The sequence below is a fragment of the Cajanus cajan genome, chromosome 2, assembly GCF_000230855.2.
Source record: "Cajanus cajan strain Asha chromosome 2, NIPB_CcT2T_4, whole genome shotgun sequence".
In the NCBI taxonomy this organism is placed as follows: domain Eukaryota; kingdom Viridiplantae; phylum Streptophyta; class Magnoliopsida; order Fabales; family Fabaceae; genus Cajanus; species Cajanus cajan.
The window spans coordinates 71,606,675-71,633,829 of NC_138518.1; the positions used below are offsets into that span (position 1 = coordinate 71,606,675).

Genomic DNA, 27,155 nt, shown 5'->3' on the forward strand with positions numbered 1-27,155 from the left:
CTGTGTTTAACATCCATAATCTATGTCTAAAATATCAAAAGATACAACAGTAAGTATTGTTAGTTTTAAGTGTACAACTTAGCGCTCTAAAAGTATGAAGTCAAACAAAGGTTAATCTTTGTAGCAGTCTATTTCTCATCGATCGTAAACATGCAGTGTCAACAAGACTAACCATTCTACAAACAAAAATCGCAATCCAATCCAGTAGTCTATTTCTGATTCAGATTTTTCTAGTAAATGGTCTTTAATTGTAGTAAAAGAAAAAGAAGCAGTGACCTAGAACTAGAACTAGAACTAGAACTAGAAGCTAGTAAAAGCTAAACCAAAATTTGTCTTGAGCAGACATAGATAATACTAATAGATTGTAGATTTACATAAACACAGTAAGTAAATCTAGATTCCCTGGTCCCACATGCTACAGATCCCAATCGACAGTGTTAGTATAGTTCATCCCACACTCTTCACTCTTCACTCTTCACTCTTCACTCTTCACTTCACTAACTCCCAGGTGAGGAAGTGGAAATAGTCAACCTAGGGAAATGGGTTTCACCTTCAGCACCATGGCACTGAACCTGCTCCTCCTAATGGCCATGGTGGCCACAAACATCCTCTCACTCTACCACCTCTCATCCACCCTGCAATCCCCCAAGTCCCCCAAGGCGCCCCCTCCAGTCCCGGACCAACTCATCCGCCAGCTCCACACCATACGCGCCACCATCAACCACCTCACGCGCCTCCACAAGCCAGACCAAAAATCAACCATCCCACCAGATCTACTCCTCTACTCGCAGCTGGCCCCAATACCCTCGGCCTGCCACAACCACCCAGACCTCCTCCACACCTACATGACCTACACACCCTTCTCCCTCTGCCCCTCCGACACCCACATCGCCGAATCCCTAATCCTCCGCGGCTGCCACCCCCTCCCCCGCCGCCGCTGCTTCTCCCGGACGCCCCCCAAGATCCCAACCCTCCCCACACACCCCTTCCCCTCCTCCCTCCCGGACTCCGCCGTCATCTGGGACCACTACAAGTGCAAATCATTCCATTGCCTCAACAACCAAAACCCTAACCCTAACCTCGCAGCATTCCAACCCTCGCGCGACGCTGCCAAATTCAACTCCTACAGCTCCGCCCTCGACCTCCCCGTCCCCCAGCTCTTCCAGATCGCCGCCGCCGCCGGCTCCGTCCTGCGCCTCGGTCTCGACGTCGGCGGCGGCGCGGGCGCCTTCGCCGCCGCCATGCGCGCGCGCAACGTGACGGTGCTGACCACCACCATGAGCGTGGCCGCGCCCTACAGCGAGGCCGCGGCGGTGCGCGGGCTGGTGCCGCTGCACGTGCCGCTGCAGCAGCGGCTGCCGGTGTTCGACGGCGTGGTGGATCTGGTGCGGTGCGGGCGCGCCGTGAACCGGTGGATCCCTCTGACGGTGTTGGAGTTTCTGGTGATGGACGTGGATCGCGTGCTGCGGGGCGGTGGGTACCTTTGGGTGGACCACTTCTTCAGCAAGGGCCTGGACCTTGAAAAGGTTTATGGGCCCTTGTTCGGGAAATTGGGCTACAAGAAGGTCAAGTGGGCCACCGGCAACAAGACCGATTCCGGTGGCCTCAAGAATGGCGAGCTTTACTTGACGGCGTTGCTGCAGAAGCCTCTTTCCAGATGAGATGAGCCTCGTTAATTACACACAAAAGGTACTCCTTTTTCATCTTTTATTTTTTAATTACAAACACCACTTCAATTTCTATGCTTATAGTTATAGGTAGAGACCGTAAAACTCATTAAATTTATTATTTATTGTACCACAACACAAACCTTGCATAGACTAGACTCTCTACTCTACTTTGAATGCACTTGTATAATGTAATTCTTTTTATTACCATGTCATGTGACCATAATAAATCCCCATATATATAGTAAAATCAATGATTTCTACCAGCTTTAAATGATCATTTGTTTCCCGTAGTTTTACAAATTTTATGTTAAAATATACTATTTTAAGTCTTATAGTTTCATTTACTTTACATTTTAATCCCTATGGTTTAAAATAGATCTTTTAATTCCTATAATTTTCTTCTTCAATCTTTTTTAATTCCTATAGTTTAAGATATATCTTTTTATACCCTTAATTTGCAGTTTTTTAAACTTTTTATTCTCTGTCGTTAATTTTTTTGTAACAGTGTTTCTTTTTATGTTAACATGACAAAGGTATTAATTTAACTTTGTGTTAAATTTATTTTGCCAAAATTACTCTAAATTAAAGAGATTTATCTCAAACAATAGGGATTAAAAAAGATTGAAAAAGATAAATAGAGGGACTAAAAGGTAAAATAAGTGAAATTATGTATGCTAAAAAAGTATTTTGACCTAAATTTTACCTTTTAGTTTTTCTAATTAAAACATTTCATTTTATTCTATACATGTCATTCTGTTTTAGTTCTTATAATTAAGACTCTACTCTTTTAGTTCCTATGGTAATAGATGAAATGGAATGCATAAAGGCTAAAATAGAATTTTTTAATTACATGGACTAAAAGGAACTGTAGTGTTTATGAGATTATAGAAACTAAAATGATATTTAAACCTTCTTATAATAATTGTTTGAAAGTGTAAAGGAAAAAAGTTTAGTTTCTACACATTGCTGTTGTAAAATTTTACACAATCAATCAATTGACAAATTTAGCATATATAGTAGTTTGTGCCTTTGTGGTTGAATGACAATGTATGAAATTAAATTAATAGATAAAATGATGGTAATTTTTGGTAACTTAAAATAGAAAAAAAAGGTTTGATCTTCCGCTTAGTGCTGAGATGGTGAGATAAATGTTTTTGATTGACTAAGTCTCCGTTTAAATAAGGAAAGAGTGTATTTTTCGACTCCTAATTTAATCTAAAGTTCATCGTGTGATTATTAATTGAATTGAGGTTATTAATGTTAATTTTAATTTGATGAACTGGATATGAAAAGGGAATTTTACGATGCCATGGCACCTATTGTTAATGTGTTAATGTTAACAATGCACCAAACTTATATCCTAATAGAAATACACTAGAATTAACTGCACATCAAAAGCTTGTTCCAAGAGGAGAGGATTGTCCAATTTTACGAACAAGGAGTACTTTGTTGGTTAAATCCAAGTATTGTTTAAGGCTGGTCCTTGTTGGTGGAAGCACCGAAGGATCTTCTCTTCTGTTGTGTGTTGATTCTGATTGGTGGGTCATTCTACCATAGACTTGGAATAGTACCTGGCCTCTGCCTTGTTTTGTCTATTGTGCTTGCTTGCTTAAATCAATAGTTGAAACTTTAAACAGTGGTTCTTTTTTAATTTCATGGATCTTGAATAATCAACTTTTACACTTACCATTTATTTACAATGAGCTCATCATTGCAGGAGTTTTATGATCCAATTAATACAAATGCGGATCCTTTTAGAAAATTAAGACTTTTAGAGTGAATATATTTTTTCTAATAATTTCGGTCATGGCCAACTAAGAAACACTCGGAACATAATGAATGGTACAAGGCTACAAGGATAACCAAATAATACTTGCAACATAATGAATGGATTCCTAACCTAACACAAAATCTTAGTTTTATATAGACGAGGAGACACTTGGCCCCTCTAAGTTTATCTTCTCAATGGGAAATCCTATTGCAAAGATGAGCTTTACTGCAATCAAGCATTGAAATGAAAAAATGAACTTGGATGAGATGACTAGGTTACAATAGGATGTCTACAACCATGTTATCTGTAAATGAGGGCGAGGGTGAAATATGTTGGTATCATCATTCATCACTGATTCAACTTCTACTCATGACATCAAAACAATTGTTTTTTAATGTTAGTAAGTAGAGTGTGCTACTGCTATGGCTCGACTTAAATCAAACTATTAAATTTAGGATGTTAATTCTCTCTCTATAATGTCTTAAAATTTTCTCAATTCTGATCTAACAGAATACGCCCTATTTTACACATTGCAGTTTGATATATACTGTAAGGACGATAAGAGGCCGGTTTATCCTGATTTCCTTGCTCATAGGTGTTTATGGGGGCACATAATGAAGCAATTGCTGGACCATACAAATGATACAATCAACCGGTTCCAACAAATATAGAAAGAAGGAAGTCAATGACAGGTGTATATCCATGGGGATTCGGGGAAACTGGTCGAGGAAAATAGCTTTTTGTGATCTTTTTTTTTTTTTTTTTTTTGGTTTCCTATTTGATTAAATTATGCTATCCCAATTAATTGTTTTGAAATAAATTTAAGAAACGCCATTCCCTGCCTGGTTGGTTTTCATATAGTTCTTGCAGCGCTTGCCATTTATTATGATGTTTCATTTGATAATTCATTCAAATTCTTGGATAATTTTTGTATGAATATGAATATGAACTCAACAAGAAGAAAAACTAATAAATGCGTTCCATCTTTTTTTTTCTTCTCCATTTCTTAATTTATAAATTGCAAGCCACTAGAGAGGGCTAATTAGAAGAACAAGTATATCCAGGAGGCTAATTCAATTGGTTAGACAATGAGTGACTTGCTCTACATTTTTAATACCAAATTTGATTCATATGAATGAAAAAAAAATGTTTCAAACTGTACCGTTTATATTAACATATCTTATTTGGATTTTATTTTCAATTTGATTTGCATTTTTTTTATTGGTTTGGTTATTTATTTCAAACAAGGAATTCAATTTTTCAAAGTATTGTTTGATTAATTGAATCATTTTTATAAAGTGATTTGATTTGGCTTGATTTCTTTCCGCACTATTGGGAACTAAAAGATTAGGAAGCTATCATATGGTTATTAAATAAAATGTAGTTGTCTTATGGAGATTAAACGAAATAGAGTAAAAGAAAAGTGTTAGTTATGTATGTTTGTTGGGGGAATGCTTATTTTATGTAAGGTTACGATTTTCAGCTGAAGATTAATAATTATTTCTAACGGTTAATATTTCATATTAATATTATAGTTATAAAAAAAAAAGTTTTGTATTTTGTTGTGGGAGAGTATTTGATGAGCCCATATTGATGTTGGATATTGCATTACAATAAATTCATGAATGGAAGTTCACTTACATTTTCAAGTTCAATACCACAGTTTAAAGTGTACATAATAAACCTACAAAATTGTTTCATAATAAGGAGTTTCATAATAATGAGTTTGGACATATTCTACAAAATTGTGCTACTAATCTTTCTTCTCTTCAAAATTGTTGTATACATTTTGTTAGTAGGCAAGTCAATTAAGTTGTTCACTCTTTGGTTAAGATATCTAGATTTTTTGTTTGCCAACAAATCTTTGATTTTAGTCCTACTTGTATTGAATCTCTTATTCTTAATGAAATAATATAAGTAGCCTTTAAAAAAATATATGTATTTTGTTCTACTCTCATCTAAGAGTAAAGAACATTGAATATATATAGAAAAACAACCCTAAGTTTTTTTTTTCCTTCTAAAGAATACTTAATACGTTTTTAATTTCTTAAATATGAAGTAAATTTATTTTTAGTTTCTTAAATCTATTTAGAATATATATAAAAGTTGAGCAACACAACTATACATTGTTATGTCACAATACTAATTTTTTTTGTCATATTAGCATAATTGCTTACATGTCAATTTCATACAATTTAGTCTTCTATTTATAATTTTCACTATTATATGTTCTATTCAACCCATATCTATATGAGAATCTCATTGAGATTCTACAATTACAGTTTTGAATAACATAAATATGACAATTTTACTGTAATTTTGTCTCCTATTTACAACTTCTCAATACTAAATACTCTACCCAACTCATCTCTACATGAAGATCCAAGACAAGTTCTATAACTATGATTTTCAACAACACAAACACAAGGAGAATAAAACTTGAGAGTTGATTGATTTGAATTTATATTGTTAATTTTAATTACTCTTCGATACATCTTATAATTGAGTTGAATTTTAAAATCAACGTAGTAAAAATTCAAAGTAAAAATATAACACTTTTTCTTTAATGTATATCACTAGAATAAAAAAGATTAATTGTTTCAATTAATCTATTAATCATGTTAATGACACAATAAACTTAAAAAAATTAGAATAACAACAAATATTCAATGTTACATATTACTATTATGCATTTGCTATTTTATTTTTTATTTATGAAATATAATAATTTAACATACTTTTAATCTTTTTTTAATATATATATATATATATATATATATATATATATATATATATATTTCTTTATTTGTGTAACACACTAGTGAATTACTAGTTTAAAATTAATCTTCAGTATTTTTAATTTTATAAAAAGCTTATACCACCGGTAACATTACATGTGGTGACAATTTGAGTTAATTGTACATCATTAATTAGGTTTAATATTTTGATTAATAATGACATTAAAAAGTGAATTTTATGTGATGAATTTTGTTATAATATTTGAAAAAAGACTTTTTTTTTTTAAATTATACTTTTAGTTCCTCTATAATATCAAATTCGTAATTTTGGTCATTATATTTTTATTTTCACAATTTGAGTTCTTCAATTTTATAAAATTTTCAAAAATTGGTCCTCTTGTTAAAACATTTATCTGTTAATTGTTAAAATTGTAATATTAATGATATAAGATTAAATAGATGACATAACAATTAATATTTAATAATATACAGACTAAATTTCACTTTTTATTTCTCATTTTTATCAGATAAAATAGTGAAATAAAATGAAAATAGGATGAAAATGAGAATTAAAAGTGTAATTTAGGCTAAATATTACTACTTTTAGTCCTAATTATAAGCAAAAATAAATAAATTTTTCTTTTATCTTAATTATAAGCCATAATTATTAGTTTTTAAAGTTACTCAACAATAAATTTCTTTTATATCCTTAATTAATTACTAACTCTATTTTCTATAACTAACATTAAATATAACATATTCAATTAAAACAAAGAGTATCTTTGGAATAAAATTTAAATTTATGACAAAATTAATTAAAAACAATCAACTTAATTACTTCTTTTAGTCTTTTTTTGGTATTATGGATACTGGAATGAGTATTTATCAACTTCGTTGAAAACTATTCTTTCTTAAGACCTAAATTGCATTAAGAAAATTAGTCTCTTTTGAGATCTTGACTGCATTAAGGTTATCCATTCCAAAGTCTTTTTTTCTTAAATCAAATATAAAACTCAAACTCTGTGAATCTTGACTACATTAAGAATATCTCTCTTAACTTTTTTTTTAATCAAATCGAAGACTTGAACTAGAGACTTTGAGGTTAGAAGACGAATCGCAACACCAGTCAAACCAAAGAACATTAGTTGGTCTTGATGATTTATCGTGTATTACTTATAATTAGAACCAATTATATATTAAGAATAAATTACGTTGCCTTCTCCTAAGAGATAAAAATATTAAACTATCTCCTTTTATGTTAAAATATATAATTTAATTTATTTAACTTAACATTGTTAATATAAATTATCATGATTTTTAAAATTGGACAGAATCGATCCTTAATCAGTTTGGTTGGCCTAGTAAATTGTTTTGTATCGAACTACTAGAAAATTAGTAGAACCAATCCAAAACTAGTCAAAACCAATAAAAGAAAGGTTAAATCGCTCCAATTAAAATATATTTTAATTTTAAATTTTAATTTAAAATAATTTTAAAAAATTAGTTAATAAAAAATTATAAATTAGAATTTTTTTAAATACTTGTATAAAATATAATTTAATCATTTATGTTAACTTATAATTTTTAGTATCTTTATTTTTTATAATTTAACTATATTAATTTGATATTTTTATTTTACATGTAAATTTGTTATTATTAATGGACATGGTTGTATTTTATTAAGAATTAAGCTTAAATATCACATTATATATAAAGGTAATATATAATTAAATAGTATTTTAATATTTGAATTTAATTTTATTATACATATATATATATATTGATTTATAACTTAAAATATTTTGTAAAATTAATAATTAAAAATATCTTTTAAAAAATGTATAATCAAATTTAAAAAGATTTATATAATTTTAAAATAATAATTAAATATGTAAATCAAAAGATAAATTGTTAAAAGTGTAATATATTTGAATTTGTTAAGTGAAAAAATGTTTATTTAAACAAGAAGAGATGGTGGTACATTATTTATATCTCTAATGAGATATTAATGTAAAAGGTGTTTTGATAATAACTTTTTTAGAAACTTTAAAGAAAAACTTAAAAAAAAAAAAAGAATAGTATTATATATTAAAATTTGTTGAGAGAGTGAACTATAATTTTTAATATAAAAAAAGAAGAGTTTAATATTTGTATTAGAAAGAAAGTGTAACTTATTCATGTTAATTATTTTGTCATCTATCTCTATCTAATGTTGCTAGTTTCACAAAGTTGAGAGATCAAAATTATGAACAAAAATGTAATATAATATTTTTTAATTAGACTGAAAAAATTAATTTTAAATTTAAGAGAATTACTTTTTCAGAGAATTGAAACCGGAGATCTGGAAGTAGAAAGTGCAATGGTGGCAATGGCAAATCGATTACTTATCCGTATTTACGGTGAAGCTTCTTTGTAATTCTTAAAAATCGATTACTTTCATTTTTTTTTGACGTACTTTACGTGATTTTGGGCATTCCAGCACGCAACCAAACATGCTGTTATTTGCTTTATTACAGATGCCATCACTTCCTCTACATTTGCTATCCCATACCACAACTCTCTAAACACAAACTCAAAACGGAATGAAAGTAAAAAAGCTTCACATTTCACTTCCCAATACGAAAACTGAAAAGCCTCAAATATTGGCTTTTGAGAAGTGCTGTTTAATTTCTTTCTCTATAAATAAAGCTATTTTCTTTCAACAATCTTATCTTCTTGGCTCACTGGTAGAGGTACGTATGATCTCCTTACTCAGTGTGTGTTTGATTTCAATTTTGAAACTCAATTTCTTTGTCTCTCCATGTCCAAGTAGCAATTTAAGGAGAAACTATTATTTCCTCCTTCCAGTCAAACGTGAAAAATCACATTTTGACGCACAGTTAGCTTCTTCCTCATTATAAGTGTACCATTAGATATGTGTTGTTGATACAATTGATTTTAAATTGATATGAACTTGTAAAATTAATTTTGAGTAAACTTGAGTTAAAGGAATGTGATTTTCGTTTGAATGATAAGATATATATACTTAATTTTTTTGTATTAAATGTTGTTTGAAAACTGTTATCAAAATTAATTAAGTATATAATTATAAATTTGGATAGATAAAATTTTAAAATTGATTTTATATGATGAAGAAACTATTAATAATTACTTCAAAGTATACATTTAAATTTTGATATATTGAAATTAATTTTATTAATAATTAAACATTCAACAAACCTGATTTTGGTCATTTTGAACATAATAAATTGATTAAGGACATGTTTAGAATATGTTTGACGTTAAAGCAAACGTGTTAAACATATTCTAAATCTTCATCAAGTTGTTGTGATTTGTGAACTTATATATACTTTTCACTTTCATCTTGGGTTCGTATACTGCATGCCCTTTCTGGAGTTTGCATGCTAAATTGCTAATAGTAGCCTTTTCTTTTTCTTAACTTCTTTTTTTGGGTTTCAAGTTTATATCATTGTTGTGTTCGTACTATGAATTTTCATACTTTAATACCACCGACCCCGTGTATGCCTTTTCCTTTTTTAGTCTTGTCATGCAAACTCTTTTTGATTTATTATAGAGGCCGATTCGTTAAATTCTGGCACGTGTTTGTCTACACCTAGATTTCCCTTTTGATTATTTCTGATAGCATAATTCCCTTGTACTGACATGTCTCTGAAATTTCTTTACAATCTGCATCTGTTTAATATATTTTTTAATGAATAACTAGTTACATACTGATAAAGATTTTATTGACAGATCAACATGGGTTTTGTATCTCGAGGTTTGATTTTTCTGTTGGCAATATTTGTGCTGATATTAGGCACACCATGGTCGTGTGCCTTCGGAAAGACCAGAAGTAATGTGAAATCAGCTGTTTTTCTGTCTCCCAAATTTGAACTTGGACCAGGATCGGTTTTGAATAGATTTTATTTTGGTATTGATTTTCCTAGAGGCCATATTGCAGTTAAGAGTTTTGATGCTGAAGTAGTTGATGAAGCAGGGAACTCTGTGCCTCTCCATGAAACTTATATGCACCACTGGGTTGTTGCAAAATTCTATCAACCTAAAAATGATGGCCATAACCAGTCTGGCATTATAATGGCGAGGAACGGTGGCATATGCCAGACAAATATTAATGGACAATACTTTGGCCTTGGTTCTGAGACACGAAGAACATCTACAAATATTCCAGATCCTTTTGCGATAGTTATAGGTAATCCTGCAGATATTCCAGAGGGGTATGAGGAGAAGTGGATGTTCAATATCCATGCCATTGATACCCGTGGTGTAGTGGATAAGAGGGGTTGCACCGAGTGCAGGTGTGACCTTTATAATGTTACAAAGGATGAACATGGGAAGCCTCTAAGTTCAGACTATAAAGGAGGTTTGTTATGTTGCTATGATGATACTCACTGCAGGTTGAGGGAAGGCTTTGAGGGCCCAAAGAGGAGCCTCTACCTAAAATACATAGTAAAGTGGGTTGACTGGAACAAGTTCATTGTGCCTGTTAAGCCTTACATAATTGATGTAACTGATACTTTTAAAGTATCAGATGATTCTAGTGGAATGATCCCTATACATGATTGCCAAGTAAGTGAATTCATCAAGAATCATGTAGATTGTCTCAATTTAAATTTAACTCCAAAACATAATACTAGGCCTTTACTTTGTTTATATGATCAACAATGATTTTTTTGTTACAGATTGAGTATCAGGTGGAACCTTGCAGCACTGGCGACATGAATGGAAATGGCTGTGTTGATGTGAAGAGGACAAGCGTTCCAATGCAAAAGGGTGGTTATGTCATCTATAGTGTTGCTCATATGCATGCAGGTGCTGCTGGATCCACTCTATATGGACAGGTGATGTTCTAAATTATTACATCCATATATTCTTAAATATTTTGGTATAACATTTTCAATCTTTTGTAGTGTAACTTGATTTCTGAAAATGTTTTGCATGACATTGTGATCAGGATGGAAGGGTTATATGTTCTTCAACACCAAGTTATGGAAAGGGAAAGGAAGCAGGAAATGAGAAAGGCTACATTGTAGGAATGTCTACATGTTATCCTCGACCAGGTTCTGTCAAAATAATTGATAGTGAAACTTTAACTCTAGAGGTTAACTACAGCAACAGCCCTGGGCACACAGGAGTAATGGGGCTTTTCTACCTATTGGTGGCAGAACAGCTTCCACACCAACACTTCAGACATTCCTCTCGTTCTTCATTCTTTATGAATGTAAATAGTAAATCTGATTGATATGTAACTAGTGATAAACTAATATAAGTGTAGTATCTCTAAGTATGTATGACAGTCAATAGAAATAAAGACAAAATTTTGAAGATTTTTGGGATGGGGCTTGAGTTCAATTCATGTTACATAATAATCAACCCAAGTATGCTTATTGGAGTTGATTATAATTCACTCGTCAGGAAACTTTTTTTAATCTGTAAAAAGCGTTAAGAAAATAGAGTTTAAGTTCTTCAAAACCACGTATAGAACTCCTCAGGCAAATTCCTTGTTTGTTCAAACGAAATAGTGAAAAATGAGGAAAAAAACTTCGAGGCTCATTTTTATTTAATTCTTTTAGTTTCAGGAGTTAAGGAATAGATGGACTTTTAGGATCCTTCTAAAGGCTGCTCTGAATTATTCAAACTCCTTTTCTGTGTTTTGGGTCTAAACAACCATTCACTATAGGTTTCTCCCCCTTGTTGAACCAAATTTTTGGCCAGTCCAAACTCTTATAACACCTGTATATTATACATCTTATATTATAATTATACCAAGTTCTTTATATCTTATATCATAATTATAGTGAGGGTTGGGATGGCAATAAGATGAGGTGGATACAGATTTCATTTCCATTTTCGTCTTTATTTCTGTATTTTATATTCATCTTTACTTTTATATATAATGGGTTTAGGATTTGTGTATATATTCTTATTTCTGTTAGATATTAAATATATTTGTATTCATTTCATATTTGATAAAAAATTAATTAATTTTTTTTTAAAAATAAATATTAAAAATAAGAATTTTAATATAAAGTTACAATTATAAAACTATATTAATTAAGTTTCATTTAATATAAATTTAAAATAGAATAAAAATTATATAAATATCAAGTAAATTTTTGAAAGAATAAATTAAATTTCTAAAAATTTAAAACGAATACATATATATTAATAAGTTGAGTTTATCTATATTCGATCAAATTGAATATTTTTTATTAAAATGGAAATGAATTTAAGTATTTTATAACACAATTATTAATTATTATTTAATGATAAGTGTACATACATGACAATAATATGATAATTTATCGTTGATGATTTATCAAAGTTATAATTTTATAAAAATTGTGTTGAATTTTGGTTGATAAAAGATTCAACCTTTATTTGGTTAGAAAGAAAAATAAATTTTATATTGAAGAAAAAATAATTAAGTTTGTATATTTAGTTAGTCACCATAATTAATTTAAGAAATTTAAATAATAAAAATTCGTATATTAACCATTAAAGAGAAAAAGGTGAAGTGATATGCAGGGAGAAAATAGAAGAAAATTTAAAAATAAGTTTAGAGAAAAAAAATTCATAAAATAATGAGTAATCTAATATGGAAGGACAATAAAATTATAAAAATAATAATGTAGAAAGTATTGTATAGATAGCATAATTTTGTCCTTTCAAGTTCTAGTAAAAACAAAAATTAATAAATAAATCATGTTGACAATAAACATGTAAGTGAGGATCCAATTCAATTTTAACAATTTTATTTTTATTCTTTTTTCTGCAAAAATATTTTTTACATTAACATAATTTAAAATTTTTATCCGACACATTAAATCTACAAATAAAATATAAATAAAATTGAAGCACTTACCTTTGTATTTTCTTTGTTTACAATTTTATTAGTTCCTCACTTTTTACATGATTTTTGTGCATCTAGAAACAAAATAGTTGAAATATATAATTTTTTTTATCAAATTTTAAATTATGTGTACAAAATTGAGAATATTAAAAAAAAGAAGAAAAAGTAGCACATTCTATTTTTTTATACAAATTATCGTGTGAGATGAGAATTAATCAATAAAAAATAAGTGATTCAATGGATAAAATATAAAAATATAATATAAATGATAAAGAGGAGAGGAAATATGTAATAAATGATAAGATTACGCAAAAATTAACCTCTAAAATAAATTATGACATCCTAAATTATATGTGAAAAATTTGAAAGTAAAACAGAAAAAATAGTAATTTTCAATTATGATAATGACACAATTAAAATTTTATGAGACATGACAGTCTCTAAAGACTTCATAAGTGATAGCTTTGACACGTTTTATCTTCTCCATGTTGTAAGTTATACTGTAAAACAGAAATATAATAGAAGAAAGATGGGCATAGAAATTTACACAAACAAATATTCTAATAAGATAATATGAAATATTAATTTTGAAACAACGTGTTAACATGGTAGTTTTGAGAGAAAAAAAATAATAGAGTGATTGATTTTGTTTGTTTATATAAAAAGATATTATATATTAATTTAAATTTATATAATGAAATACTAAATAATTTTTAAGTTTTACAAAAATTTATAAATTTAATTTATTATAATAATTTTTTTAATTTAATTAGATTGTTAAAATTTAGTATATATTATGATGAGTTATCAAGTAATTTTTTCTATCAAGAATTCTATTAACAGTAACTTAATTTTCAAATATATATTTATAATCAATTATATACATATAATTTCTAATCATTTCACTGTATTTTTCTTCTACTTCTCCTTTATCTAATAATTTTTATTTTATTTTATTTCTTAATTACATCCTTTCTCTTGGTTTATTTATTTTTCTCAGTTTCTTTTTCACTTACCAATAAAATAGACTGATAATACTGTCTTCAATGTTTTGTCGGTTCGCTATAATACGTCATGTCTTACGACACACGGTGTTATTCATAGACTTTTTTTTTTTTTTTTCCTAAATGAGGCCACGAAAGAAGAAAGTGTTATATTTATCAAAGGAGAAACAAATATGCAAATTTGGATAGTGCGCAAGGGATTAGTTTTACCATTTATTAGATGATGTTTTGGGAGATTTTACTTCCTTATTTCGTTGTAATTTCTTTATTTGAGGTTTGTCATAAAAAAATAAATATAAAACCTAATGTTATAATTTTTAAGTACTTTTAATATTTATAAACAATATAAATAAAAAGTAAATATATATGTGTATTACGATATGTGAATATATAATTTGTATTTATTTATTTTTAAAATAAAAAGAATTATTACAATAAATAATATAGTAAATATTTATTTTTTACTTTTAAATTAAAATTGATATTTACTTCATTTTTTTTATATTCTTTCACCAAATTAATTTTTATTTTTACTTTATTTATTTTTCCTTACTAACACAGTACAAAGTGTAAAATACGTCACCACTTACGACATACGACGTTATTCATAGGTTTCTGTTTTTTTTTTTTTACTATTTGAGTCCAGAGAAAGGCCTCGTACACTCTAGTTATTATAAGTATTAAGTAGGAAGAGATAAACGGGGAAAAAAGTAATAAATAAAATAGTATGTTTAGATAAATATATTTTAAAAAAAAGTAAAATTAATGAAAAATACATAAACGTGATTATTATGGAAATAGTTACATTTTTATATTGACTTTTCTTTTAATTTTTGGTTTTATTTTTATCATATATTATTATAATGATATTTTCTATTTTAATTTTTAATTTTTTCTCTTTCGTCAATTTCAATACATCTAAAATAACATAAAATTATAAATAATGATATAATTTTTAAAAATATTTTTAATATTTATAAACAGTATAAAATAAAATATTAAATATACAATATTTTAAACCTATAAAATATTTAATATTTACAATATAAAGTAATAAATATTAAGAAAAACTATGATAGAAAAATTTAGAATTGTTTTAATAAATAAAGTCAAAATATAAGATTTATTTTTGCATTTGACTTTCGAAATGAAAACTGAAAAGCTGAAATAATCTTTCAGGAAGGTGTTTGTTTGTCTATAAATAAATCCACTTTGATACTGCCTATCTTCAGACAGTGCCTTGCACTATAGGGTCTTCTTGGCTGTGTGTTTGTTGTAAGCATTTCCTTTTTCTCCACACTCTCTTCGATCGTCTTCCTCATAATCCTATCTTGTATATTAGATTCACCACTTATTTTTATGATCCGTTTAGCTTATGGCACATACTATTACTAACTGTTCATGAATTTCATCCCTATTAGTTTGACAGTTTGGGATATAACACGTTTATTTGTTGTGTTGTGACTTGTCAAGTTACGAATTTCACTTTCATCTTGGCTTCATGTACTGGCATGCCCTTTACTATAGTTTGCATGCTAATTTGCTAATTGTAATATTTTATTTTTCTTAATTGTTTTTGTTTGGTCTTAAGTTTATATTATCCTGCTTTAACTTTTGCCCTTTGACACCGTTTATGCTTTTGCCTTTTTATAATTTTGTTGTGCAAATTCTGTTTGGCTTAGTTATAGATGCTGATTTGTTTAGAGGACTGTGAGCAAGCACATGTCTGTTTACAATCTGCAACTGTTTAATATACTTTTTTTTAATTAATAACTAGTTAGATACCCTTAAAGATTGTTGTTAAGAGTAGTTAGTTTGTATTAGAAAATTAAGAAGAGGAGATACAAGTAACGCCAACTCCAACTTGATGAGTTCAAACATCATATTAAGATAGAATTAGACTATGCAAATGCTCTATATATGGGGAACTTATAAGAACTAGCTATTATCTGTAACAAACTTACAAACTAACTGCTCTTAACAATTTTGTTGACAGATCACCATGGGATTTATTTCTCCAGGTTTGCTTTTTCTATTGGCAATACTTGTGCTGATATTAGGCACACCATGCTCAAGTGTCTTTGGGAAGATTGAAAGTAATGTGAAATCAGCTGTTTTTCTGTCTCCCAAGTTTGAACTTGGACCTGGATCGGTTGCCAATAAATTTTATTATGATGTTGATTTTCCAAGGGGTCATATTGCACTTAAGAGTTTCAACGCTGAAGTAGTTGATGAAGCAGGAAACCCTGTACCTCTCCATGAAACCTATCTCCACCACTGGCTTCTTGTAAAATACTATCAACCTAAATATTTGACAACACACACACACTCTAGGTATGATGACCATGGGATACTTCACGACTCTGACTTTATAATGGCGAGGAACAGTGGTATATGCCAGAGAAATATTCTTGGACAATACTATGGCCTTGGATCTGAAACGCGAGGAACAACTACTGATGTTCCAGATCCTTTTGGGATAGTTCTAGGTAATCCTGCTGACATTCCAGAGGGGTATGAAGAGAAGTGGATTATCAATGTCCATGCCATTGATACTCGAGGTGTAGTGGATAGGATGGGGTGCACAGAGTGCAAGTGTGGCCTTTACAATGTTACAAAGGATCAATATGGGAGGCCTCTAAGGCCAGACTATAAAGGAGGTTCGTTGTGTTGCTATGATCAAACTCAGTGCAGATTGAGGGAAGACTTTGAGGGCCCAAAGAGGAGTCTCTACCTAAGATACACAGTAAAGTGGGTTGATTGGGACAAGTTCATTGTTCCTGTTAAGATTTATATACTAGATGTGACCGATACTTTAAAAATATCAGATGATTCTAAAGGGTTGATCCCAGAGCATGATTGCCGAGTAAGTGAATTCATCAAGAAACATGTAGAACGTCTCAATTTTAATTTTATTTCGAAACATAATACTAGTCCATTACTTTGTTGGGTACAAGTCAGCAACATATATTTCTTTGTTTCAGGTTGAGTATGATGTTGAATCTTGCAGCACTAACCACAAGAATAATGGCTGTCTTGATGTAATGAGGACAACGTTCCCAATGCAAAAGGGTGGTTATGTTGTCTATGGTGTTGCCCATCAGCATTCAGGTGGCATTGGATCAACTCTATATGGACAGGTAAAATTACAGCCATTCTTAAATATTTGGGTATAACATTTGTGCCATGACTTTATATAAAAACTATTCATGCAAGATGGTAATGAATAATGACCCTGTCCCTTAAATTAAAACTGATTACAAGTTCACACTTCTTTTTTTCTTTAGTCTTTCCATGTAATATTTTTCAACTGAGGATCACAAGTGTGGTTTACAAGAAAATCCTGAATAATGAGTTGTCTGCTAAATTTATTGGTAGTTGCATCTTTTTGCTTTCATTGGTATTCAATGGAAGGAAAAGAAGAAATTTTTCAATTAGGAATTACTAATAAATATTGATTCAAAATTTTAATATTGTAGTGTAACTTGTTTTCTGAATTTTTTTGGTTGACATTATCAGGATGGAAGAGTTATATGTTCTTCAATACCAAGTTATGGAAAGGGAAAGGAAGCAGGAAATGAGGCAGGCTACATTGTTGGAATGTCCACTTGTTATCCTCGACCAGGTTCTGTCAAAATAATTGATGATGAAACTTTAACTCTAGAGTCCAACTACAGCAGCACCCCTGGGCACACTGGAGTAATGGGGGTTTTCTACTTATTGGTGGCAGAACAACTCCCACATCAACACTTTACACATTCCTCTCGTTCTTCTTCATTCATTATGAATATAAATAGTATATTTGAATGATAGTAACGAGCGACATGGTAATATAAGTGCTGTATCGTAGATTCTCAGCCTCAAGTTTGAGAAATATATAGTTATCAGATTATTAGTCATGTGTTGTTGATGGTTTGTACTGTTTGTCTTAAACCACTCTTCCTTGTATGGTTATGTTATGTTTGTTATACATAGAATGGTTTTCCTTATATGGTTATCTTATGTAAAGGTTTAAGGTTATAAAGCTACTAGCATAAATTAAGTTGTTAATGTCCCCATATCTCACTTTGATGAGTGTGTCACGACTCTTTAGGAAACATTTATGCTACAGTAAAACTACATACAAATTTTGGGTCGCAAATCAAGGATTGCAACAAAATTACGAGCACAATTTAAAACCCTCATTGCATGGAGAGTTCCACGCGTGTGTGCTGGTCCAAAACAGATCAGGAATACCAAGTGCCTGATAATGTTAAACCAAAACAGCAAACAAGAAAAGAAAAAAAAAATTGCAGAACAAAATTTGCAAATGTGAACATTTGTGTGAGAGAGGAACTCCACGGTAAATAAAACATATGGATCAAGACACAATAAGAAGAAGCCACCCTCACAACAAAACCCAAGAAGCCTTATTATCTCTATTTTCTAGAAGAAAGTGACGTGACTAACAAACTCTTCTCACTCCCACGTTGATCTGATACAAACCCTGCCAAGCCCAAAGACACAAGAGAGAGAGACCCAAAACTGAAATATGGTGGCGCTATCCACATGTTGCTTGCATGATTTTTGAAAACTTTGGCCATTCTTGGAAAATCATTTTCAGCCCTCAATAGGGAACTCCATCCACAAACTCTTGTGGGCAGCGGTGTCAGTTTAAAAAGTCATCCCAAAAAATTGTCATTAGTTTTTGCATTACATGTGACACTACGAATTTAGATAATTTATTATGAGTATAGACTAATTTACATCTAACTAGATGTAATTTTCATGTATTAAACTCAATTAGTTAAGTTAGATGGGGTTAACTTGTAAATTTTGAAATATTTTTCAAGAAAATAAAATAGAAAAATAATTCAAATTTTCAATTTTAAATCTCTAAACTATTGTTCTCATGTACAAATATATTATTTGTCTTTAAAAAATTGTTTAAAACTAAGAATATTATATTTATTTTAGAGATTTATTTCTTCTTATAAAAATAAAATGTTAAGTTAACAAATAGAGGTTCTTAAGGTGAGAAAAATCACGAAAAATCATCTATCTTATAGAGATGATTTTCGTCTTAAATGAAAGATAAGGTCATATGAAGAAAGATTTATAAGTTTCATTAGAAAACTTGTAAAGAATGATTTTCAAGTTTCATTGAAAAATTTTTGAAAAAGGATTTTCAAGTTTTACCTTAAAATTTGTGATAGAGGAGTTTCAAAGTTTCATCCATAAAATATGTGAAGAAGAGATTTTCAAGTTTTACCCATAAAATTTGTAAGGAGAGGCTATTAAGTTTATTCCACAAAACTTGAAAGGAGAATTTTTAGGGTATATATATAATATATTTTGAAATATATAATAAACATCTTTGTATACATAGACATAAAGGGTCGAGTCACAATATATAAATTTTGTGTGATATTTTCTTTTTTTATTAGATTTTCTAACATGACTCACGTCATTATTTTTTATAAAAGGAATTAGTAAAACTCTTATAGAAAAATATTGAAGGGAAAAAATACTTTGATGATGATCATGGTGAATATCTCAATTAAATCTAAAAAAAATTTCTATTATTATTATATAATATTCATCTTTACATGATGATAAATAAATATGCGTATTCTTTATTTCTTTAAGATTTTACAAAAGAGAATTTTCTATAGACTCTAACTATCAATCCTCACTTAAATTGTTATTAAATCCTTTAAATGTGTAAATATACATATTCCAAAATTAGTTATTTGTCCTATCAATCCCTCAAGAACAAAATAACTTAATTTTCTCTTATGAACTATTTGGGTTAATATAAAATGGATGTACATAAGTAGTTCTTAATGGAGTTGAAGTCACCTATAATAGGGATGTTTAAAATTTAATCAATCCAAACAAAAAATTGCTAATCGATTCAAAAAAACTAAAAATTGATGAAAAATTGCAAATTAATTGTTCAGTTTGATTTTTAAATTTTTAGAATTGTGTGGTTTGATTTGATTTTCAAATTGAAATGTGAAATCAATCCAAATCGAACCAAGCTGCATTTATTTGTAAATATTTTTTTTCTTTAAATATATTGTCGAAGTATACAAATTTGATAAATACCATAAAAGGTGTTTTATAAGATTGTAAGCTATTGAAAGATTTTTCTCTCAAAAAATATATTATAATATTTAAAAGTACTTTATAAAATTATAAGTTACTAAATTAAATTTTAGAATGAAAATTATAAATTATTTATAATGTTCAAAAATAATTTTTTAAGTAACAAATTATATATATGAGAAAAAATATTTAATATGATAACTAAGATTTTATTAAAGAAATATTTTCACTAAAATAATAAGATAATAGTTAGTGTTAAATATATTAAGTGACTGGAATATTTTAGTATTTATATACTTTTAATTTTATTTTTTATGTTGGCTTGGGTGACTTTTAAGGCAAAACCTGAATCAAATTGCACCACAAACACCCTTTAACATATAATATCTTGTTACATTTGACTCAACCTAACATTAATTTTATTTATTTATTTATTTAATAAAAATGAGTAAACTTTTTTCACAATTGACATGTTACAAAAGAACAACAAAAAATATAAAGATAACTGGGCTAAAAAAAGGCATTCACTTATGTACTATCCGTACCGGGAAGCCGAGCTCTAGTTCGGCATCACAGTGCAGAACGAACTCGGTCACGCGTTAGACGACATCGGCCTTGTCTAAATAGGTCATAACTGACTTCAGGCCTAAGGCCCAATGAAACCCTAATTCACACAAAGTTAAGTGCATTACTTATACGAAACTCATACACCCACAAACACTAAATTTAGCATGGGAGTCTCTTTTGCAGGTACCACCCCCGCCTTGGAACAGCAAGCGTACCCAGCGAAGGAGGCTCACTAATCTTGCCCAGCAAATCGTCCCCTACGACCGATCTCCGATAAGAACAACTTATTACAAATAAGAATGGTATAGCTTAGTAAATATGATTTTGTTAGTAGGCTAAGTATGATGTTCTAGTTTTTTTATTTTTTTGTTTCAAGATGCAATTGTTTGGTGTATTAGTTTTCCTTAAATAATTGTCCTAACCTTGATTATATATGGAAGAATACACACACATAAACACAAAGTTTTTGTGTTATTATTCTCGGTTGTAGTGTCTCTTTCCTCATGTTATCTATTATACTAGTAGGTTATTGTTAATCTAATTCCATTTATATCGAAAACATAAAATTTGAGTATATAAGACTACATTAATTGAGAATACACAATAAAAGGAGTTAATTTTTTTTACATAGATTTTACCTTCAAAATGCATATTTTTTTCTTCATTTTTCAATGAATTTCAGTTATATATAAGGAAATTAGTTGATACCCCTTTTTTTTTTAGATAAACAATGACATCTTGAAACAAAAATAGAAAGAAAGAAACAAGTACTACTTGTGTGGGACTTCCATTAATCAAAAGTTAATGTGAGATTTTAAAAACACACATCTATAATGAAGTTTGTAGAATTGGATATTTGTAGATTATCCAATAACAACCTAACATTAGGTGACTTGATAACTTTAACCACAATAATCATCATGATAATTTTTTATATCATCTTAAAAAAGTAAAATTTAGTCTAATTTAACATCATGAAATCAACTGGTAAGGTATAATTGCTCTCACTTATATATTATATTTTGGTTATCTCATTAGTTATTTTAGGATCTTTAACACACTCCCATCATATTGAAAACTAGATATTTCAAGCATGGAGTTTACAAAACTAAATGTAATCAAGTAGTCTAATAATGGATGATCTAATAAATTTAATACAATTAATAATAACTAGGAAAGAATCTCATACCATCTTGAAAAAGTGAGATTTGTAAAAACAACTAATCTCACTTATATATTATATTTGGTCATTTCATTAATCAATGTGAGATTTCTCAAACATTTTTTATCATATTGAGATAGTCTCATAACAAATTAATAAAGAGTAACTTATAAGTCCAACAATAATAATTATTAAAATAATTTTTAAGAAAATGAGATTGAACTTGACCTATTTTTACAAAATCAGTCTATAAATTAAAATTATTATCATTTGTATATTATATTTTAATTATTTTATTAATTGACGTGAAATCTTTGAGTTAAATATATCAAATTTGAGTCCTAAACATGTATAAAAATTACTGCCTTAAACAAAATTAATTTGAGTCGTAAACATGTATAAAAATTATTGCCCTAATAACTATACTCTACTAAAACAAAATTGGATCCGATAAAATATACATGTGATATAGCAAAAACTAGTATAAAAGGGACGGTGAAAAATTGTATCCGATAAAATATACACGTGATATACCAAAAACACTGGTATAAAATGGATGGTGAAAACTGAAAACACGTGTATAAACTGGATGCAAAATACTATTTGGTCGGATCGATATAATACGTCATGACTTACGACACATGACATTATTCATAGACTTATTTTTGTTTTTGTCTAACTGTGGCCATAAATGCCCGAACACTATATATTTACTAAAAGTAAAAATGATAAGATAAAGAAAAGAAAGGAAAAAAGTAATAAATAATATAATATAATTAAAAAATAAACAAAATGTAAAATGTTGAGAAATACATAAATGCGATTATTATGACAATAGTTATACTTCTATATTAACTTTTCCTTTATTTATTTTATTATCATATGATTTATTAATAATGACATTTTCTCTTTTCATTTTTTTAATTTTTATCTTTCTTCTATTTCAATGCATCTAAAATGAGATATATAATTACAAATAAAGTAATGTTCTAGTTTTTTATAAATGAAAAATAAAATATCAAATATGTTAAAACCATAAAATATTGATATTCACAATAAAAAAATAAAGAATTAATATTACACGTGTTTCATTTTAAAGTGTCAACCGATCCAAGAACAAACAAGATAGGGAATGAATGAAAAGCCAGAAAATTCAGGGTGTGAATGAAAACTGATACGCTGAAACAGTATCTTTCCAGAAGGTGTTTGTTTGTCCACATATGAATCTACTTTTATGCTGTCTATCGTCAAACAGAGCCTTGCACTATAGTGTCCTCGTGCCTCTCTATTTGTGGTAAGCATTTCCTTTTCCTCCACACTCTCTTCGTCTTCCTCATAGTCCTATCTTATATTTTAGATTCATCGCTAATTTGTATGACCCGGTTAGCTTATTGCGCTTATTATTACAAACTGTTCTTGAATTTCACTGCCCCTGACACAGTTTATCTGTTTGAGATATAACACAAGTTTATTTATTGTGTTGTGGCTTGTCAAGTTACAACCGGCACTTACATCTTGGCTTCATGTACTACTCGCATGCCCTTTACTATAGTTTGCATGCTAATTTGCTAATTGTAACATTTTCTTTTTCTTACTTGTTTTTGTTTTGTCTTAAGTTTATATTATAAGTTGTTCCTATTTTAACTTTTCATACCACCAACACTGTATATATGCCTTTGTCTTTTTATTTAAATTTTTTGTACAAATTCGGTTTGGGTTAGAAATAGATGCTGATTTGTTGAATTCTCAGAGGACTCTCGAGCGAGCACATGCCTGTTTATATCTAGATTTCCCTTTTCATCATTTCTCATATCAGAATTCCCTTTTCTTTACAATCTGCATCTTTTTAATTAATAACTAGTTACATACTGATAAAGATTTTGTTGACAGATTAACATGGGGTTTGTGTCTCATGGTTTGTCTTTTACGTTTGCAATACTTGTGCTGATATTAGGCACACCATGCTCATGTGTCTTTGGGAAGGCTGAAAGTAATGTAAAATCAGCTGTTTTTCTGTCTCCCAAGTTTGAACTTAGACCTGGATCGGTTGCCAATAAATTTTATTATGATCTTGATTTTCCAAGAGGTCATATTGCACTCAAGAGTTTCAATGCTGAAGTGGTTGATGAAGCAGGGAACTCGGTGCCTCTCCATGAAACTTATCTCCACCACTGGGTTGTTGTAAGGTATTATCAACCTAAATATTTGACGACACACACAAGGTATGATAGCCATAGGATACTTCACGGCTCTGACGTTGTGATAGTGAGGAACAGTGGTATATGCCAAAGAAATACTCTGGGACAATATTATGGCCTTGGATCTGAAACGCGAGGAACTGCTACGGATGTTCCAGATCCTTTTGGGATAGTTGTAGGTAACCCTGCAGAAATTCCTGAAGGGTATGAGGAGAAGTGGATGTTCAATATCCATGCCATTGATACACGTGGTGTAGTGGATAAGATGGGGTGCACTGAGTGCGTGTGTGACCTTTACAATGTTACAAAGGATCAACATGGGAAGCCTCTAAGTTCAGACTATAAAGGAGGTTTGTTTTGTTGCTATGATCAAACTCAGTGCAGGTTGAGGGAAGGTTTTGAGGGCCCAAAGAGGACCCTTTACCTAAGATACACAGTAAAGTGGGTTGACTGGGACAAGTTCATTGTGCCTGTTAAGATTTATCTACTTGATGTAACAGATACCTTTAAAATATCAGATGATTCTAAAGGGATGATTCCAGAGCATGATTGCCAAGTAAGTGAATTCATCAAGAAACATGTCGATCGTCTCAATTTCAATTTAATTTCAAAACATAATACTAGTGCATTACTTTGTCGGGTTTATGTGATAAACAGTGATTTCTTTGTTACAGATTGAGTATGAGGTTGAATCTTGCAGCACTGGCCACAAGGATGGTAATGGCTGTAATCATGTGAAGAGGACAAGCCTCCCATTGCCAAAGGGTGGTTATGTTATCTATGGTGTTGCTCATCAGCATTCAGGTGGCACCGGATCAACTCTATATGGACAGGTGATGTTCAATATTACAGCAATTCTTAAATATTTGGGTACAACATATGTGGCATGACTTTATATAAAAACTATTCATGCAAGATGGTAATGAATAATGACCCTTGTCCTTAAATTAAAAGAGATTATGAGTTCGCACCTCTTATTTTCTTAAGTCTTTCCATGTAGTAGTTTTCAATTGTGGATCACAATTTTAGTTTATAAGAAAATGCTGAAATAGTTAGTTTTTTTGCTTGCAATTTATTAGTAGTGGCATATTTTTGCTTTGATTGGTATACAATGAAAGTATAGGATGCAAATTTACAGTTCTGATAAATATATTTCAGAATTTAAATAATGTAGTGTAGCTTGTTTTCTGAAATTCTTTGCTTGACATTGTTAGGATGGACGGGTTATATGTTCTTCAATACCAAGTTATGGAAAGGGAAAGGAAGCAGGAAATGAGGCAGGCTACATTGTAGGAATGTCCACATGCTATCCTCGACCAGGTTCTGTGAAGATAATTGATGGTGAAACTTTAACTCTAGAGTCTAACTACAGTAGCAGCCGTGGCCACACCGGAGTGATGGGGCTTTTCTACCTATTAGTGGCAGAACAGCTTCCACGTCAACACTTCAGACATTCCTCTCGTTCTTCTTCATTCTTTACGAATATAAATAGTATATTTGATTGATATAGGTAAGTAGTGACATGCTTATGCTAGTGTAGTATCATCGACGGTATCTTGGTATTTATGAATGTCAAAATATATGACGACAGAATTTGGAAATGTAATTGGAAAATGTATTTGTCATTCTCTGCAGCAGCTAGCACAGGCAAAGGGCATATTCTCATATTTGAGGAATACAACAATCGGATTCAGTCATTTGTGTTTGTGATGGTTTGTACTGTTTGTCTTAAACCAGTTTTCCTTATATGGCTATGTGATATGTTTGTTGTACACTAAATGGTCCTCGCCTTGGAGACTATTTGGGCATGAGTCTTACGGAAATAAGTTGAGTTTATTTTGAAAAGCTTCTCAATAAAATTTAGTGAAATAAATTGAAAAAACTTGCACAATGATTATATATCTCCTTGCATAAATCAAATTCTTCAAACTGTAAACTGTCTCAATATCTTACTTTGACGAGTGCGTCACCACTCTTCTGGAAACATTTTGTCCTTTTATTGTTTATCAAATACTCATGTCATAAAATAAAGGTTGAGAAAAGGTGTTTTCATTTATCCAATTTTAAAAATAGGAAATGGCAGTTAACATATTCTTTTATACACTTTTTTTTAGGCACCTAGGTATCATATATAATACAAAATCAATTCAGTAATAGAATGCCGTATCGTCGACCTAAGCTCACCCGACAAACCAAAATCCGACTTACCACAGTCACACCAAGTGGGATAAATAAGCACCAACTTAATCCAAGACACCAACTTGGTCACGCACGAACTGATTTTATCATTCTATGCATAACTAGCTGTGCGTGTGCGTGATACCTCTTAATAATTCCAGGGAAAGAATCTTAAATGAAGTTTATAATGTTGTGGTATGCTATTAAGTTTTATAGTTTCCTTTTTATAGTTGAAATCTAGAAAAAAGTGTTCATAAATATAACGCATGTTACTATCCTGACTCATTTTGTATGGTTCTAAAAATGCTTATATGATAAGTTTGATAAATTAATTTGTTGAATGAATCATTATTTGATGGTTTGTATATGTTTTTATGGTTCAAAAAATGACTTGTGTGCAAAAAATTTGAGGAAAATTATTTTTGACTAGTCTTATAGTTACTATGAGAATCTTGTACTTGTTTAGAGATACATCGATAATTCTCTAACGTCTAGGATTTTCAAATTTCGAGCTTCAAGAGGTGAGATACTTATAAAAGACATTATAAGTGAACAAAAAGTGAACAATGTTGAATCTAATGGATTTTAGTTCTCAATTACTAATTAGGTGATATGATTGTTAATGATAGATTAATCTCTTAACCTTGTTTATTCCCTTCATTAGTTATGAAATTCACATTATGAATTTTTCGAGACATGATTGCCCCGGTATTCTCGACTACTTCGATCGTCAAGAATGTTGAGGCTATTGCAAAATAAAGAAAATGTACATATAGATTAACTAGTCCTAGTCATCTTAGCTACTTTAGGTGTTGAGAATACTAAGAACTTCCCAATTAAAATGAACATGTATATAAGCTAATTACTTCGATTGTCTCGATAATTGAGAATTGTACATGGAGCAAT

General features: G+C 30.0%; 3 protein-coding genes across 6 annotated transcripts; all 3 read left to right on the plus strand.

The window, feature by feature from the left end:
* The first annotated feature begins 155 nt into the window (after positions 1-155).
* On the plus strand, positions 156-4,435 carry LOC109813205 (S-adenosyl-L-methionine-dependent methyltransferases superfamily protein). Its single transcript, XM_083068927.1, has 2 exons — positions 156-1,689; positions 3,978-4,435. Exon 1 carries the CDS (start codon positions 540-542, stop codon positions 1,659-1,661), a length of 1,122 nt encoding a protein of 373 aa, XP_082925053.1. The 5' UTR covers positions 156-539; the 3' UTR covers positions 1,662-1,689; positions 3,978-4,435.
* Positions 4,436-8,746: 4,311 nt separating this feature from the next.
* On the plus strand, positions 8,747-18,104 carry LOC109813225 (uncharacterized). The gene is made up of 7 exons (XM_083068930.1): positions 8,747-8,911; positions 9,933-10,766; positions 10,880-11,038; positions 11,152-11,425; positions 16,076-16,920; positions 17,039-17,194; positions 17,574-18,104. The coding sequence occupies exons 1-7, from the start codon at positions 8,762-8,764 to the stop codon at positions 17,862-17,864; spliced, it is 2,709 nt and encodes a 902-aa protein (XP_082925056.1). The 5' UTR covers positions 8,747-8,761; the 3' UTR covers positions 17,865-18,104.
* Positions 18,105-23,007: 4,903 nt separating this feature from the next.
* LOC109813220 (uncharacterized) lies at positions 23,008-25,970 on the plus strand. 4 transcript variants are annotated; one of them, XM_083068928.1, is made up of 5 exons: positions 23,008-23,167; positions 23,764-24,627; positions 24,746-24,904; positions 25,286-25,581; positions 25,707-25,970. In XM_083068928.1, exons 2-4 carry the CDS (start codon positions 23,770-23,772, stop codon positions 25,574-25,576), a joined length of 1,308 nt encoding a protein of 435 aa, XP_082925054.1. In that variant the 5' UTR covers positions 23,008-23,167; positions 23,764-23,769; the 3' UTR covers positions 25,577-25,581; positions 25,707-25,970. The 4 variants fall into 4 exon arrangements, with proteins under 4 accessions (XP_082925054.1, XP_082925055.1, XP_020232962.1 ...); XM_083068929.1 differs by having other exon boundaries at positions 25,710-25,970; XM_020377373.3 differs by having other exon boundaries at positions 23,009-23,167; positions 25,286-25,970.
* Positions 25,971-27,155: the final 1,185 nt, after the last annotated feature.

Bases quoted from the DNA above. Each gene is read 5' to 3' on its own strand.
- LOC109813205 (XM_083068927.1), top strand. From the start codon at position 540: ATGGGTTTCACCTTCAGCACCATGGCACTGAACCTGCTCCTCCTAATG.
- LOC109813225 (XM_083068930.1), top strand. From the start codon at position 8,762: ATGAAAGTAAAAAAGCTTCACATTTCACTTCCCAATACGAAAACTGAA. The intron at 11,039-11,151 runs GTGATGTTCTAA...CATTGTGATCAG, and splicing joins GATCCACTCTATATGGACAG to GATGGAAGGGTTATATGTTC. The intron at 11,426-16,075 runs GTAAATCTGATT...TTATTTCTCCAG, and splicing joins ATTCTTTATGAATGTAAATA to GTTTGCTTTTTCTATTGGCA.
- LOC109813220 (XM_083068928.1), top strand. From the start codon at position 23,770: ATGGGGTTTGTGTCTCATGGTTTGTCTTTTACGTTTGCAATACTTGTG. The intron at 24,628-24,745 runs GTAAGTGAATTC...TCTTTGTTACAG, and splicing joins TTCCAGAGCATGATTGCCAA to ATTGAGTATGAGGTTGAATC. The intron at 24,905-25,285 runs GTGATGTTCAAT...TGACATTGTTAG, and splicing joins GATCAACTCTATATGGACAG to GATGGACGGGTTATATGTTC.